Source organism: Culicoides brevitarsis, chromosome 1 (genome assembly GCF_036172545.1).
Source record: "Culicoides brevitarsis isolate CSIRO-B50_1 chromosome 1, AGI_CSIRO_Cbre_v1, whole genome shotgun sequence".
NCBI classification, from domain to species: Eukaryota; Metazoa; Arthropoda; class Insecta; order Diptera; family Ceratopogonidae; genus Culicoides; species Culicoides brevitarsis.
In genome coordinates, this window is record NC_087085.1 from 44,842,479 (window position 1) to 44,857,828 (window position 15,350).

The 15,350-nt window shown below is 24.8% G+C and overlaps 5 protein-coding genes across 8 annotated transcripts in view; 2 read left to right on the forward strand and 3 right to left on the reverse strand.

Moving 5' to 3' along the window:
* Positions 1 to 1,162: 1,162 nt before the first annotated feature.
* LOC134830839 (RAC serine/threonine-protein kinase-like) lies at positions 1,163 to 7,063 on the forward strand. The gene is made up of 5 exons (XM_063844434.1): positions 1,163 to 1,311; positions 3,416 to 3,752; positions 3,807 to 4,352; positions 5,243 to 6,019; positions 6,176 to 7,063. Exons 2-5 carry the CDS (start codon positions 3,570 to 3,572, stop codon positions 6,254 to 6,256), a joined length of 1,587 nt encoding a protein of 528 aa, XP_063700504.1. The 5' UTR covers positions 1,163 to 1,311; positions 3,416 to 3,569; the 3' UTR covers positions 6,257 to 7,063.
* Positions 7,064 to 7,853: 790 nt separating this feature from the next.
* Positions 7,854 to 8,409, reverse strand: LOC134827318 (uncharacterized). Its single transcript, XM_063839916.1, has 2 exons — positions 8,105 to 8,409; positions 7,854 to 8,040 (listed from the first exon to the last, which is right to left on the reverse strand). Exons 1-2 carry the CDS (start codon positions 8,286 to 8,288, stop codon positions 7,919 to 7,921), a joined length of 306 nt encoding a protein of 101 aa, XP_063695986.1. The 5' UTR covers positions 8,289 to 8,409; the 3' UTR covers positions 7,854 to 7,918.
* Positions 8,410 to 8,760: 351 nt separating this feature from the next.
* LOC134828142 (protein lifeguard 1-like) lies at positions 8,761 to 12,172 on the reverse strand. 4 transcript variants are annotated; one of them, XM_063841126.1, is made up of 5 exons: positions 12,031 to 12,172; positions 11,716 to 11,756; positions 11,561 to 11,653; positions 9,528 to 10,307; positions 8,761 to 9,474 (listed from the first exon to the last, which is right to left on the reverse strand). In XM_063841126.1, the coding sequence occupies exons 3-5, from the start codon at positions 11,589 to 11,591 to the stop codon at positions 9,335 to 9,337; spliced, it is 951 nt and encodes a 316-aa protein (XP_063697196.1). In that variant the 5' UTR covers positions 11,592 to 11,653; positions 11,716 to 11,756; positions 12,031 to 12,172; the 3' UTR covers positions 8,761 to 9,334. The 4 variants fall into 4 exon arrangements, with proteins under 4 accessions (XP_063697196.1, XP_063697195.1, XP_063697197.1 ...); XM_063841125.1 differs by having other exon boundaries at positions 11,711 to 11,756; XM_063841128.1 differs by lacking the exon at positions 11,561 to 11,653 and having other exon boundaries at positions 8,762 to 9,474; positions 11,711 to 11,756.
* A 69-nt stretch (positions 12,173 to 12,241) lies between these two features.
* Positions 12,242 to 13,190, forward strand: LOC134838255 (zinc finger Ran-binding domain-containing protein 2-like). The gene is made up of 3 exons (XM_063853746.1): positions 12,242 to 12,417; positions 12,478 to 12,594; positions 12,654 to 13,190. The coding sequence occupies exons 1-3, from the start codon at positions 12,303 to 12,305 to the stop codon at positions 13,142 to 13,144; spliced, it is 723 nt and encodes a 240-aa protein (XP_063709816.1). The 5' UTR covers positions 12,242 to 12,302; the 3' UTR covers positions 13,145 to 13,190.
* Positions 13,191 to 14,893: 1,703 nt separating this feature from the next.
* Positions 14,894 to 15,350, reverse strand: part of LOC134838138 (uncharacterized) — a 103,359-nt gene continuing 102,902 nt past the window's right edge. Inside the window, exon 11 of the mRNA XM_063853608.1 lies at positions 14,894 to 15,307. Coding sequence (XP_063709678.1) covers positions 15,153 to 15,307 — 155 coding nt within the window. The 3' untranslated portion in view covers positions 14,894 to 15,152. The remainder of the gene's footprint in view (positions 15,308 to 15,350) is intronic.

Below are 15,350 nucleotides of genomic sequence, written 5' to 3' on the forward strand. Positions count from 1 at the left end.
TAAGTTAACTTTTTATATGATTTATGTTGAATTGTATTATGAAATGTTATGAAATTATAAATAACTTTTAAAAAATATAAATTTTATATTAAAAAGTTAATTTTTTGTATATATTTTATTAAATTTTGTATTAATTTAATTAAAATTTTATTTATTTCATACAAAAATTTAACATTATTAAATATATTTTTAATATTTGAATTTTTTGAATGATACAAATTTTTATTTTTGTATAATTTTTAATTTATTATTTTAAAAATTTTATAATATAATTAAACTTAATTAATATAATTTTAACACAAATATATTTTTAAATAAAATAAATTTAATTTTATACAATTCAACATATATGATATCATACATTTTTAAATTTTTAATATTATTTAATTGTTAAAAATATTTATTATTTTTAATATTTTTAATAATATTTTTGTTTGTAAATATATCATAAAAAATTATTAATAAAGTTTTAAAATTATTATTATTATTAATATTAATTTTATATAATTTTAACATTAAATTCATTTTAAACTTAATTTCATAAATTTTGTTTACAATTCAAACACAAAGATATTTAAAATATTTAATAATTGTGAAAAATAAGTTCATTTCGTACAAATCAACATATATATATTATACATTTTTGATTTTTTTTATACTTTTTATTAAAATATTATTCATTTACAATATTAATTGTTAAAAAAATTATTATTTTTAATATTATATGTATTCAAATGTATAATATATATGATATAAATTAATATTTTTGTATAATTTTATAAGATATTATAAAATCACAATTATTATTTTTTTATAAAATGATCCTTAACTTCATATATAATTCTTAAAATTTTAATTATTACAATGTTAACTGTACAAAAAATAATTTATTTTTATACAAATGTTACATTTATCATAAGAATTTTTATTTTTAATTAAAATTTCATTAATTTACAACATTATTTAATAAACAAATATAATTATTTTTACCAATTTAATACATGCAAATAACAAAAATTTAAAATTTTCATAAAATGTTCAAAATATATATGTTAAAAAATGTATAACATTAACGTATATCAAAGTTATATTTGAACATTTATACAAAAACTCGACCCAAAGCACATTTTCAATACAAAAGAGCCTCAAGTGAAAATAACAATAAGAGAAATAAATATTATTTATACTTAAAAAATACAAAAACTCTACAATTTACGTGTTAAAACAGTGAAATTGTAACAAGAACCTGTGTGTTTATCAGAAACAATTAAAATTTTGTACTTTTCTGCGTTCGCAAACACGGAAATAAAGGTTGGTTTTAATTTTCCTTCGAAATAATAAATTGCGTATGAAGAATATAAAATGTGGTGATAAAAATAAATATTGTTTTTTCCGTCTCTCACGGCATCCGAGTGATCAAAAAATAAGTTTGTGACTGAAAATCGCCAAAAGTCCGTGCAAAAGTGCCGCAAAAAGCTCAGAAAAACGCGGAAAAAGACACAATTAGTGCGTTATTAACAGGAAAAATGGTGATTTCATAACATGTTTTGTATATTCAAAACCATCTATTTGTCTACGTCATACATGTTTTTGCAAAAGATTCGTCGAGTAGTCGTCGACACGGACAACGACGACGACGACGATATCAGAAAAGAAGACGAAGAAAAAAAAAATATAATGATTCTATATAATAATATTTATTTGTAAAGTGTGTGTATGTGTTGTTGTTTGTATAGTCGATGATGTTCTCTCTGTCTCGTAGATTTTTATTTACGAAAGATGAAGAAGAATAACAATGTTGTAAGATTTTATGCGAGAAAAAATAGACGAGATGCTTCGATGATCGAAAAAATGGGAGAAAAAATTTTATTTAATTAATTTTTGTTAATTAATTTTCGATTATTGTCGTCATTTCGGAATGCGTCATACGAAAAAGTGTGGCAATAACATGTTTATTTTGCCTTAATAACTCATGGTAAATAACAAAGACCAAAAAGAGTGGTAGTAGCCAATATAAATACAATAATAAAACGAAACACACGCAAATGACTCATTTCTCATGAAATTCGAGTTGAACATTTTTTTTGTGAACTCACAGAGTGTTTTTTAAAATTTATTAAATAATTATTAATTTATTTACAAATTTTTTAAAATTAAATTTAAAATAATTTTTTTTTAAATTAAAATTAAAAAAATATTTTTTTCTAAATATTTAAAATTATAAAAATTTTCCTTAAAAATTAATTTTTTTGAACATTTTAAAAAATTTTTATTGTTTTTTTAAATAATTTTTCAAAATTTATTTTTAAAAAATAATTGTAAATAAAGTAATTTTAAATTTAAATTAATTTTTATTGAAAAAATATTTTTTTAATTAAAAAAAATTTAAAATATTTCAGAAAAATAAAATTTAATTTTTAAAATTTTCCTTAAAAAATTATTTTTTTTAAACATTTTAAAATAATTTTTATTTACAAATTTTTTAAAATATTAATTTTTTAAATTAAAAAAAATATAAAAAATAATTTTAAAATATTTCATTTAAATTTTTTTTAAAAATTTTTTTTTATTTTTTTTTTTAATAATTTTTTATTAATTTTTTTATTTCTAATATAAAAAATAGGTTTTTAAAATTTTCCTTTATTCTAATTTTAACATTAAAATTAATTTTATTTTTTAAAATTAAAAAAATTAATAATTAAAAATTAAAAAATTTTTTAAAATTTATAAAAAAATTTTAAAATGTTAAAAAAAATAATTTTTTAAGGAAAACTTAAAATAATTTTTTTTAAATAATTTTTATTTAATTTTATTTTATTAAAGAATTTTTTTTTTAATTAAAAAATAATAATTATATTAATTAAACACTCTGTACCGATATAAATAAACATATTTCCAAAAAAAAATTATGAATTCAATATTTGAAACGACACAAAGTTTCGAGCATTTGTGATAAGAGCACCCGAAAAATATTTTTGTTTATTTCGACGAAAGTGTTTGTGATGTGAGTGTGTGCGACTGCAATTAATTACGTAAAAAATTAAATAAAATGTCTATCTTATCGCATTTTATTATAATATTAATACATAAATATTCATTCATAAAAATTTTTCGTGAAATATTTCTCGCTCTCCTCTTTCCTTTCGTCGTTCGTCTATGAATGAAACATTTTTTTCTCGTTTTTTATGTGAAAATTAGTTCGATGAAGTGATGAAAGCTTCAAGACTTTTAGTGTTTAATATTAAGGTCGCATCAAAGTTCTTCTAGTTTATTATAATTTTATTAATAAACACTTTCTTTATATAAATAAAAATAATTTTGTACAGACTAAACATTGGGCTATTTATAAATTGAATGTCTTGACACCCGACTGTGAGACAAAATTCTAATTATTTTTTTATCTTTCTTCTTTCAGATCAACAACTTTGGGATTCTTGTGTAGAAATAAAGAAAAAAATAATTAACAAAAATTCGAAAAATTTACTATAATGAGTGAGAGTTGTCTATAAAATAAAAAAAAAATACTGAAAAAAACGAAAATTGTAAAAAAAATAAGAAAATAAACGAAAATGTCTTCACCTGAAATCTTCACGATGCCGGAAACAAGTCAGCCATCAGTTGTCGTTAAAGAGGGTTGGTTGTACAAACGCGGCGAACATATCAAGAATTGGCGAGCTCGTTACTTTATCCTCAAATCCGATGGGTGTCTCATCGGTTACAAAACACAGCCAGCTGCGTCGATGCAAGCAGAGGTAATTTTTTTCGAATTTTTTCATAGAATTTTATTAAAAAAAAATTTTTTTTAGCCGACAAATAATTTTACCGTCAAAGATTGCCAAATAATGTCGATGGATAGACCAAAACCGTATACCTTCATAATTCGCGGGCTGCAATGGACCACAGTTATCGAACGGATGTTCCATGTCGAAAGCGAGAAAGAACGTCTCGGATGGGTCGAGGCAATTCGCAATGTCTCGAATAAACTCACGGAAGCGGATCAATCGGGTCTGCAAAATGCTCAAGGAATGAATCACATGACGGAAGAAGATATGAACGACGTCGAAATGGCAAGTATTGCGGAAGACGAGTTGCTTACGGAGAAATTTAGCGTTTTGGGAACGTCAACGGGCAAAATTAGCGGAAGGAAAAAAGTTACTTTGGAGAATTTTGAGTTTTTAAAAGTTTTGGGAAAAGGCACGTTTGGCAAGGTTATTTTGTGTCGCGAGAAAACGACGTCAACGTTGTATGCGATCAAGATTTTGAAGAAAGATGTCATTATTCAGAAGGATGAAGTCGCACATACGATGGCGGAGAAACGGGTTTTGCAACGGAATAATCATCCTTTTTTGATTGTAAGTCGATTTTTTGAAAATTTCTTAATTTAAATTTTTTTAATTCAATTTTTTTTTGAAAATTTTTATTTAATTCTTAAAATTTTTAATATTAAAATTTTTTTTTTTTTTGAGAAAAATTTTTAAAAAAAAAATTATTTTTATAGACATTTTTTTGAATTTCTTTTTTTACTTTTTAAAATTCTTTTTTTTTTGAAAATTTTTATTTAGTAAAAATTTAAAAAAAGTTAAAAATTTTATTTATGAAATTTTAAAACTTTATTGAAAAAAAATTAAAAAAAAAAATTATCATAAAAATTAAATTTTGTTTAAATTTTTTAAACGTCAATTTTTTTTAAATTTTTTTAATTTAAAAAAAAAATTATTTTTTATTAGTTTTTTTTTAATTTTTTTTATCTGTTAATTTTTATCAAATTATTTTTCAGTTTTTAAATTTATTAAAATTTCTTTTTTTTTATTTTTTTCCTTTTTTTTTGAAAATATTTTTATACAATTCTTAAAATTAAAAAAATAAATATTTCAATTTTTTTGAAAATTCTAAAAAATTAAAAATTATATAGAAAAAATTAAATTTATAAAAATTTTTTTAAATTTTTTTTTCTTGAAATTTACTAATTTTTTTAAGAAATTAAAAAAAATTAAAGATTTTTAAAAATTTTATTTATTTGAAGAAAAATTTTCTAAAAATTATTTTTAAAAAAAATTTTAATTAAAAAAAAATTAAATTAATTTTTTAAAAATTTTTAAAAATTAAAAAAAAATTTTCAAAAAAAAAAAAAAAAAAAAAAAATTAATTTTTTTTAAAAAATTTTAAACCTCATTGAAGAAAAATTCTGAAAAATTATGAAAAAACTAAAAATTAAATTAATTTTTTTCTCCTTTTTTTTCAGTCCATGAAATATGCATTTCAAACAGCCGATCGCCTGTGCTTCGTCATGCAATACGTCAACGGCGGCGAACTCTTCTTTCACCTATCGCGCGATCGCGTCTTTACCGAAGAACGCACCCGCTTCTACGGAGCCGAAATTATCTCCGCTTTGGGATACCTTCACTGCCAAAATGTCATTTATCGCGACTTGAAGCTCGAGAATTTGCTGCTCGACAAAGACGGGCACATAAAAATTGCCGATTTCGGACTTTGCAAGGAAGACATCACGTACGGGCGAACAACGAAAACTTTTTGCGGAACTCCCGAATATTTAGCGCCCGAAGTTTTGGAAGATAACGATTACGGAAGAGCTGTAGATTGGTGGGGAACGGGCGTCGTTATGTACGAAATGTTGTGTGGTCGTCTTCCGTTCTTCAATCGGGATCATGATGTGCTCTTTACGCTCATTTTGTTGGAAGAAGTCAAATTTCCGCGAAGCATTTCTTTCGAAGCGCGAAGTCTTTTGAGCGGATTGCTGATTAAACAACCGGAAAAAAGATTGGGCGGAGGTCCCGATGATTACAAGGAAATTCAACAACATCCGTTTTTCGCGAGCATCAATTGGAATGATTTGGTTCATCGACGAATTACGCCGCCTTTTAAGCCGCAAGTTGAGTCGGAAACTGACACGAGATACTTTGACACGGAATTTACGGGAGAATCTGTCGAACTTACGCCGCCCGATGAGAAAGTTGGACAACATTTGTCATCGATTCAGGAAGAACCTCATTTCTCTCAAGTAAGTTTTTCATATTTTGCATTGGGGCAAAGTTTTAGATTTTGCATTGGGACAAAATTTTAAATTTTGCATTGGGACAAATTTTTATTTTTTTTATAATTTTTTTTTTTACTTAAAAAATCGATTTTAATAATTTTTTTTAAATTTCATTAACAGTTCAGTTATCAAGATGTCTCATCAACGTTAGGAACCTCGTCATATTTCGGCAGCGCAACAGGATTGACCTCGCTTCAGTAGTCGTTGTGCATAAAATTCTCAAACAAAATACCAATATATATCATAAAACTGATAACAAGACATAAACATTACATTTAAGTCGTTAGTCGCATAATTATCTAAAACAAAAAAAAAAAACTAAATTAATCTTATAAACTATTAGATGTAAGGGCCTTTTAGTGAAAATCTTCGTGTTTTGTTCCTCAGCATCTTCTTTTCTCTCACGCACTTCCTATTATAATTACGACAAAACACGACAAAAAATTATCCGTAAAGGCCAAAAAACTGCCTGAAGTGTCAGGATGAGCTGTGATATTAGTTTACTACAAAAAAAAAATTATATAATAAATAAATATAACATCGATAGTAAAAAGGATAAAAAAAATGTGGGATAAAAAACTACATCTTATATATTATTATTATTACATTAAAACAATCACTTTGTTAAGAGAGAGAGACAATTTAGTTCAATAAGATTTTTTTTCTGTCTTTGTTAAAATCTATTTTTTCCGATTCGAATTAAAATCACTTTCCTTTTTTTCATGCCTTTATAAAGAAAGTGAACTAAAATAAAAAAAAATATCATAAGCGAGGTGCTTGTTGTTATATTATTTAAAATATTATCATTATTATTATGTTCAGAAAAATTATTAAGGGATAAAAAAGAACAAAATTTAAAAAAAATTATATTTAGCTGTGTAATGATACAAAAACAGGCACATTATGTTATAAAAAATTTAAAAAAAAAGTCTTAGTTTGTAAAAAAATAAAATAAATTGTAAAGTACTTTGATACATTTAATATAAAAATTATGAATACAAACATTGATTAACAGTAAAAAATAAAAATAAAAAAATTATACATACAGAAGAATATGGAAAAAATACACTGCCTTACACTCGTTAATAATTTTTTATTATTATATTGTATTTATAGAAAAATATCAAAAAAATATTGGAAAAACGATTGAAAATGTCTTTTTTTTATTAATTATTATTATTACAATTTTTTAAAATAATAATTCATATATATTATTAATTAAATTAACAAAACAAAAAATAATGAAATAAAAACGTATATCGAAAAGCTACAATAATATTAATAATAAAAATATGGAAAAATAATAATTTTTGTTGTTTTATTTGTTAAAAAAAATTAATATTTTTTAAAAATTTTTATTTTTATAATGTATTTTCATTCAAAAATGTGGATTCGATCGGTGTTTGAGAAAACGGCTCGTATCAGAGCATATGTTTCATGGAGAAAAATTTTAGTTATGACGTGCCATAGGTTTTTCTCGAAAAAAAAAATAATTTTTTCATTCTTTATAGATTTTTTTTTATTATTTTTTTAAATTTAAAAATGATTTTAGAAGTTGAAAAAAATGATTAATACTTTTTTTAATATTTTTTTTATATTTTTTTTTAAATTTTTTATTTCTTTTAATATTTTTTTTTTTATTAAAATTTTTTTAAATCTTTTCATTTAAATTTTTTTCGAACTCGTTTGATCTCGATATTTTTCTTAATTTTGTCGAAAAAAATAATTTTTTACATTTTAAAATTTTATATTGTTATAAAAAGTTATATCTTTGATAAGTTTCTGAAATTTAGGTTAAAAGTATATCTAAAACTTCATAAAATTAAAAACATTTTTTACTCAAAATAAACTTTTATTCATAAATCACGTATCTTTTTCCAACTTTTGCTTTTTACGATCTGATTCATCGTCTTCTGAACCGTCTTGTTCTTCGTTTTCATCCTCATCTGTGTTCATTGAGTCATTTTTTTCCGCATTTTTCTTATCTAAAAAATATAATTATGAAGAAATTTATTGAAAATAATCGATTTTTATAAGAAATTGACTCACCTCCGTTATTACTCTTAACTTGACTATCGATAACTTTTGTCAGCAAATCATTTGTTGTCTTCATTGCTTCTTGCAAACTACTGATGAGGCTCGGAAGTGACTTATTTTCTTGCTGAGGAATCGATTTTTCGAAAGAATCGTCGCCGGCATTTATTTTTATTGTGATATTTTGTGCGTTTTCCATTTTTGAATTGAATTAAATTTCAGAAAATTTCGAAATTTATTTAATTTTGTTAAAAATTTAACAAAAAATCTTCGAAAATGATAAAAAAAATTTAAAATGTGTTTTTGTTATTGTTTTTAATATTTAGACAAATTTGGGGTGTGTTCGGAAATATGTTTCAATTAAACTCATTTTATAAAATATTATTAAAAAAAATATTAAAAAAATAATTAAAAAAAATATTATAAAAATATTAAAAAAAAATATTTAAAAAAAAATATTAAAAAAATATTTAAAAAAAATATTAAAAAAAATAAAAAAATTTTCAAAAAAATTTGATTTATTTTGAAAAAAAATAAAAAAAAAATATAAAAAAAAAAATATAAAAAATCGAGCCTCCATATTTTTTTTTTTTAAATAAAAAAATCAACAATTTTGTGTTAAAAATACATTTATTTACACAATTTTCCAATGTATTATAATTCTTAAAAGATATAATAATAATAATATTTTAATATATTTAATACCATCTATCGCGTATAGAAAATTCTACATTCATAAATTCTCCAAATTCCTTGAGAAAAAAATCTGTTCTATTTTTTATTTATTTTATTTTTTTATTAATATTATTTTTATTTTTAGTAGGTAATAAATATAGGAGTGTAATATTTTATTTTTATATATATTCGTGATTTTTTTTATTTAATATTAATATTCGATTAATCTTAATATTTTTTTAAACATTTACAGCTCACTTGAAGTTGCAGCGAGAAAAAACAATGAGAGAATAACAAATATTTTTAAGATCTAAGCAAAAATTCTTTAAAACATTAAAATTACAGACATTTTTGGACGAAGCTTTTCCGAAATTCTTTGATTTTAATTTTTTTTTCCATATTGAACTCTGAAAAAGAGGTCATTGGAGTGTATATTGTCTGTTATTTTGCGGGTGAATACTTTCGTAAGACACATTTCTTCAATTGTATCAGTTGTTTTATGCTTCTATTGATTTTTTTGCTTGATTATTTTTTAATAAGGATGTAAAATTATACTTTTCAGACTAAAATTTAATCGCGTGATGCTCCAATGATGGTTAAAATGTAGATAAAGATGTTGACAATATCCAAATAGAGATTCAATGCGGCGAAAATGTATTCTTCAGGACTGATCGAGTACTTGTGTTTGCCTCCCATCATGAGTTGAGTGTCTAAAAAACATTTTTTTTAGTAAAATTTCGTTAAAAAAAATTTTTTTTTTTACCATAGATCAAATAGATGGAGAACAAAATCGCTCCGAAGCATCCATAAACCATCGACATCGTTTTTCCGGGGAAAAAGATCGCTACCAGTCCAAAAAGCATCAAAATAATGACAGCAACGAACAAAACGCCGCCCATTACGGTGAAATCCCATTTCGTTTGGAACGCAAAAATCGTCAGCGAGAAACAAACGACTGCCGTAATGGCAACCGCTAACATTACTTCGTCGCCTCTGTAGACAATTGTCGTGCATCCGAGCATAAATCCTTGCGCGAGCGTAAATAATCCCAAAAAGATGAAATTTGTCGGAGCCGTGCGTCGAACATTCGTGCAGCAAGCCATCGAAATGAGAGTTACGATCATAACAGCCAACGACACGTAGAACAGCCATTGATTCTGTCGCACCCACAAATTTGTTTTGTCGTGATACTTGAAGGTCACGATGAATCCGAGCGTCAACAAGAGCTGACACATCAAAATCGAGTAAACTTTCCGAATGAACGCTTTACGAATACTTTCATCATTAAATTCGAAGCCTTTCATGCCTTCATCGTCGCCAACGGGAGGCATTTGCGGACGAAAACCCATTCCAGCGGGCATATTTGGGAATCCGGGTTGTTGAAATCCTGGCTGAGGAAATCCAGGCTGACCTCCCGGAGGATATCCGCCTTGAGGAAAGCCTTGCGGAGGGTATCCGGGGCCTTGGGGAAATCCTTGAGGCGGATATCCGGGTTGCTGTGGCGGATATCCGGGCTGTTGCCCATAATATTGTTGATTTGGATCTGCAAAAAACAAAAAATTTCAGTAAATCATAAAAAAAATATTTTTTTTCTTCATGCAATTTGTTAAAAATTTGTTAATGTCAACACCTACTTAGATATTCGCGATCAGAATTCATGGCGAAGGAGGATTTTTTAAGTATTTCACAATTAAAACTATTAAAATTTTAGTTTGAATGACGTTCTGCTCTTCAATGAAACAAGAGAAGTGATAATAAACCGTAGAAATGCGGAGAAGTTTCGTTCGTGTGACGTCACTATTTCGTTCAGATTGTACAAAATGAACGTAATTTATGAATCATACTCGTTTTAATGGTTTGTTTATTTCGGTCACAGACAAAAACAATTATTTTTCAAATGTTGACTCCGTTTTTTTTTTCTTTCAGAATTAAAAATTTCAATTAATCCAAAACTTTTTAAAACCAAAAAGTCAAAAATAAAAAAATATATTTAAAAAAATATATTTAAAAAAATATTAAAAAAAATATTTTAAAAATATATTAAAAAAAATATATTTAAAAAAGTTAAAAAATATTTAAAAAAAATTAAAAAAAAATTTAAATTATTTTAAACATTTTTAATTTTAATTTTTTTTTAAATATTTTTAATTATTTTAATTAAAATTTTATTTTTTTTTTATTTTAAATTTTTATTTATTTTTTTTTTAAATTTTTATTTTAAAAAAATTGCAAAAATAATTTTAAAAAATTTATTAAAAAAATTTTTTTTAATTACGAAAAAAAAATTATTTTAAATATTTAATTTTAATTATTTTCATATTTTTAATTTTTTTATATTGAAATTAAATAGTTTTTTATTTTTTTTTTTAAAGTATTTCTTTTTTTTTTTTTTTTTGAATCAATTTTTATTTTTTTATTTTTTTTAAATTTTTTAATTTTAAAAAATTTATTTTTTTTTTTTTTAATATTATTTTTTAAATATTTTTTTTAAATTTTTTATTTATTTTTAATAATAAAAAAATCAATTAATCCAAACCAAGCTCACGTTTTTCGTTTGTTAATAAAGTTTTTTTTACTAAAAAGACTCCCGAGAGAGGCGTTATTTGGCTTGTCATGCAAAATATCTCTAAAAATTCAAAAAATCAACATCTACAGGGAATTATTACTCATTAGATAGGGGATTAATGTGTTAGAAATAGCAATAAAAACTCATAAAACTAACTTTTAGTTGGTTAAAAATTACAAAAAAACCCAAGATATCAACTCAACAAAACCAAAAGGGCTTTCTAAACGAACCTTGATAACCTTGATACGGTTGATTCCACATTTTATTTATATATTTTTTACTTTTTTTCTTTAAATTTCTTTCTAATGGTCTTCTCTAACAAGCTGGAACATACATTTTACATTGAAATAAGGAAAATTGCGAACAAAAATCTCACTTACCGTACATTGAATTCCTTGTTTTCCCGAATTTGTTGCTTCAAAAAAGCTGAAAATAAGAAAAATTTTCGGTTAATTAGTTGAAGAAACTTCCAGATGTTCTTTGACGATGCCGAAAATCGAAATTTTGCACGAAAAATCGAGCAAAAAGTAATTTTCCCCGTTTCTCGAAAAGTGTCAAGGCGAAATGAAAGGAAAATTGTCGTGTGATGATGATGAAATTGCATACGATATTGAAAAATCAATATTGTTACTAATTGTTCCCGAAAGAAATTCCTTCAGACAAATTTTTGGCGGCAATTTCATGCAGGTTTTTGACCTACCTCAATATTTGTCGCTGATTAGTTATCAATTTCGTGATTTATTGAATAACTTCTTATCTTTCGCTTTGGCGTATTTACGTTTTTTTTCACACGGTAATTTTTTACGATGATTGTTTTTGTCAGAATGAAGAAGTGACGTCATAAATTCGGGACCTAATGCAAATTTTCGATAAGTTTCGATTGTTTCTTGGGTCAAAAGTTGAATTAGCAAGTAAAAAAGCCATTTTTTGTTTTGATTTCTGCATTTTTGATGTAATTTTTGACTTGAAACGATGTCGAACGGCGGATCGCATCGACATAAAAGCGAGCGAAGCGAAAGTTTTCGCGGCAGCAAGGAAAAGAAACGTTCCATTGAGATAGGGAAACAAGCGGCGGAAGCTTCGAGAGGTGCGTTTAACATTTTTCTCGTCTCGATGAGATTTTTAATGGTTTTTGATTGATTTTCAGGTCTTTTCTCGCCGGAAGATTGGAATTGCACGAAATGCGGCAACGTAAATTGGGCACGGCGACAAACGTGCAACATGTGTAACCAACCGAAGCATAACGATTTGGAGGAAAGAACAGGTTTAAGCGAAAAAAATACATTTTAAGGTCCTTTTTTCATCCGAAAATTTTCTGCGCAGGTTATGGCGGCGGATACAACGATCGTGGGGTAGTCGAGTACAAGGAACGACAAGAATCTGACGACGAATTCGACGAGTTGGGTCGAAAACGGAAGAAAGTCAGGAGCAATAATGGAGATACGCCGCGAAAAAAGGACGAAGAAGTCGAGGAGGAGGAAGATGAGGAAGAAGATGACGACGGAGACATTTCTAAATACAAACTTTTTGATGATGACGAAGACGAACCGTCTCCCAAAAAGGATCCATCGCCCAAGGAAAAGGCAAGACGACGCAGTTCTTCCAACTCTTCGTCAACAGACAGCTCCAGTTCATCGAGTTCCTCGAGTTCAGATAGTCATTCATCAGGTTATCGACGACGACGTCGCTCCCGTAGTCGCAGTCGAGACAGATCTCGCCATCACAGAACCCGAAGTCGTTCGAGATCTCGTGACAGAAAACGTGACAGAAGCAATTCTCGATCCAATGGAAGCGATAAACGACGAAAACGTTGAATTAAAAATGTCGAAAAATAGGAAAGTTGAGAATAAAAATACAAAAACTTACCTCATTCAAAAAAAAAAAAATCTTGTACAAGAAACTTGCATGGAAAATGTGAAAATGAGAGAAAAATGGGTAGAGTAGAAACAGAAGCAATTCACGTAGGTAGAGATTAATGTGCGAAGGTAAGAAGGAAAAATCCCGATAAAGTACAATTAATTACTTGAGAAAAAGTTTTCGAGATATTTTATACAAAGGGGATTTTCTTTAATTTTACTTTTTGAAAGTTTGAGGCTTTTGCCAATATGTCTATGGCTAAGCGAAGGATGAAAAATAATTACAGAGAGAGATGCTGCTGCTCAATTCTTAATCTAAATTAGATTGTTACCTGTTTAATTTTACTTCTTCCATGATGATTTATTATAATTCCTCGTTGCAGAGAAAATATCAAGTACTTTGGGAGTTTTAATCGATCAAGACATGAATTTTCAAGAAAATAACGATGAGAAACAAATGATGGATTAATGGAGATACAAAACTGAAATTATATAAATTTCGTTTTTGGCTCAATTTTGATTTTGAACAACGAAACTGATTTGAATGAATTACAAAAATTACAAAAAACAAGGCGTTGAGATTGTTCAGAAATACAAAAAATAGTGAATCTAAAATTATAAATTTAGCTTTTTTTCTGATTATTTTTTACCAAATATATCTCGAATCAATATTATGAGCAATATACAGAGTGTTTTCAAAAATTTTCAAATTAAGCTTTAATTTTTTTTTGTACAAAAAGATTATTTTTTGAATAACGAAAAAAAAATATTTTTAATATTTTATCTTAATTATTTTCATATTTTTAATAAAATGATTTAAAATATTTTTTTTTTATTTTTTTAAAAATGGAAAAAAATTAATTTAGTTAATAGAAAATTAATTTTAATTTTTTTTTTTAATTTTAAAAAATTTTCAAAAAGATTATTTTTTGAATTTCTAAAAAAAAATATTTTTAATATTTTATCTTAATTATTTTCATATTTTAAATCAAAATTTAAAATTAAATTGAAATTAAAATATTTATTTTTATTTTGGAAAAAATATTTTTTTTAATTTCTTATTATTTTTTAATCATTTTTTTATTTTTTTCAATTTTTTTTTTAATTATTTTGAAAATTTATTTTTTTTTTTATTAATTGTTGAAATTTTTATTATTTAATTTTTTTTTTGAAAACACTCTGTACGTACATATGTTACGAAAAAAAAAATTTTTTTTCTTAAAAAAAATTACAAAATATTTTTTACAATTCAATTCAGGGATTCAGTAAAAAAAAACACAAAATTTTCTTTTAAATATGTCTTCATCATTACTAAAAGTAGTTAGTTCTTTATTGTTTATTATCAGTTTTTGTTCAATTTTTCAAGTTTTTTGAAGGTTTTTTTTCTAAAGTTAAGTAAGGATCAATCTCATTCAATAAGTAACAGTTCAGGTGATTGATTTCTCGTTAAAAATCAAAAAAGTTAAAATATAAATGGAAATTTTGCTCAACTATTCTAACATCATAAGTTGTTCTGGTTTTTCTTTTTTTTTATCATATCAAGGATAGCACGCGATTTATTTTTACATTTATTTGGTAACTTTTTGCAATAAATATATAGTTTTGTTTTTTTTCTGTTTACAATAATAATTAATATTAATTAAAAGTTCAGATAGAAAGCTTATTTTTTTTCAAACATTTCTCAACAAGATAACTAAAATTCTGCCAGATTTCCAACAATTTTTCTTCTGAATTAGGAAAATTTTTATTCTATATTTACAAATTTTCTTTGTGTGTCAAAAATTAAAGTTGAAGTACAAAAGTGTGTTTATGGGAGAAAGAATTTGGGGTATTGCAGACACAGCTTTTTTTTGACTATTTGTGATTTTTTTTACGTTTAATTATTTTTTTTCAGATTGTATATTCACTTTAAATATTTTTTTTTTGTGTTTTTCGACTAAAAATGGCGACGCCATTCAACTTAATTTTATCTGCGACCTTTGTATGCTCCGTTCGAATTGCGTCCCATGAATTCAGGCCATTGTTGTTTGCCAACCGGATTGAGTTCAGAACATTTTTCTTTCGCTGGATCGAGATTTTCCGTGCATTTGCATGTGATGCGAATACGAGTGATGACGATTTCTGTCAAAAAATTAAAATTAAAATAATTTTTTTTGGAAAAATT

Bases quoted from the DNA above. Each gene is read 5' to 3' on its own strand.
- LOC134830839 (XM_063844434.1), top strand. From the start codon at position 3,570: ATGTCTTCACCTGAAATCTTCACGATGCCGGAAACAAGTCAGCCATCA. The intron at 4,353-5,242 runs GTAAGTCGATTT...CTTTTTTTTCAG, and splicing joins ATAATCATCCTTTTTTGATT to TCCATGAAATATGCATTTCA. The intron at 6,020-6,175 runs GTAAGTTTTTCA...TTTCATTAACAG, and splicing joins AAGAACCTCATTTCTCTCAA to TTCAGTTATCAAGATGTCTC.
- LOC134827318 (XM_063839916.1), bottom strand. From the start codon at position 8,288: ATGGAAAACGCACAAAATATCACAATAAAAATAAATGCCGGCGACGAT. The intron at 8,041-8,104 runs GTGAGTCAATTT...TATATTTTTTAG, and splicing joins AGTTAAGAGTAATAACGGAG to ATAAGAAAAATGCGGAAAAA.
- LOC134828142 (XM_063841126.1), bottom strand. From the start codon at position 11,591: ATGTGGAATCAACCGTATCAAGGTTATCAAG. The intron at 10,308-11,560 runs GTTCGTTTAGAA...TGTTTTTTGCAG, and splicing joins ACCGTATCAAGGTTATCAAG to ATCCAAATCAACAATATTAT. The intron at 9,475-9,527 runs GTAAAAAAAAAA...AATGTTTTTTAG, and splicing joins CTCCATCTATTTGATCTATG to ACACTCAACTCATGATGGGA.
- LOC134838255 (XM_063853746.1), top strand. From the start codon at position 12,303: ATGTCGAACGGCGGATCGCATCGACATAAAAGCGAGCGAAGCGAAAGT. The intron at 12,418-12,477 runs GTGCGTTTAACA...ATTGATTTTCAG, and splicing joins AGCGGCGGAAGCTTCGAGAG to GTCTTTTCTCGCCGGAAGAT. The intron at 12,595-12,653 runs GTTTAAGCGAAA...TTTTCTGCGCAG, and splicing joins CGATTTGGAGGAAAGAACAG to GTTATGGCGGCGGATACAAC.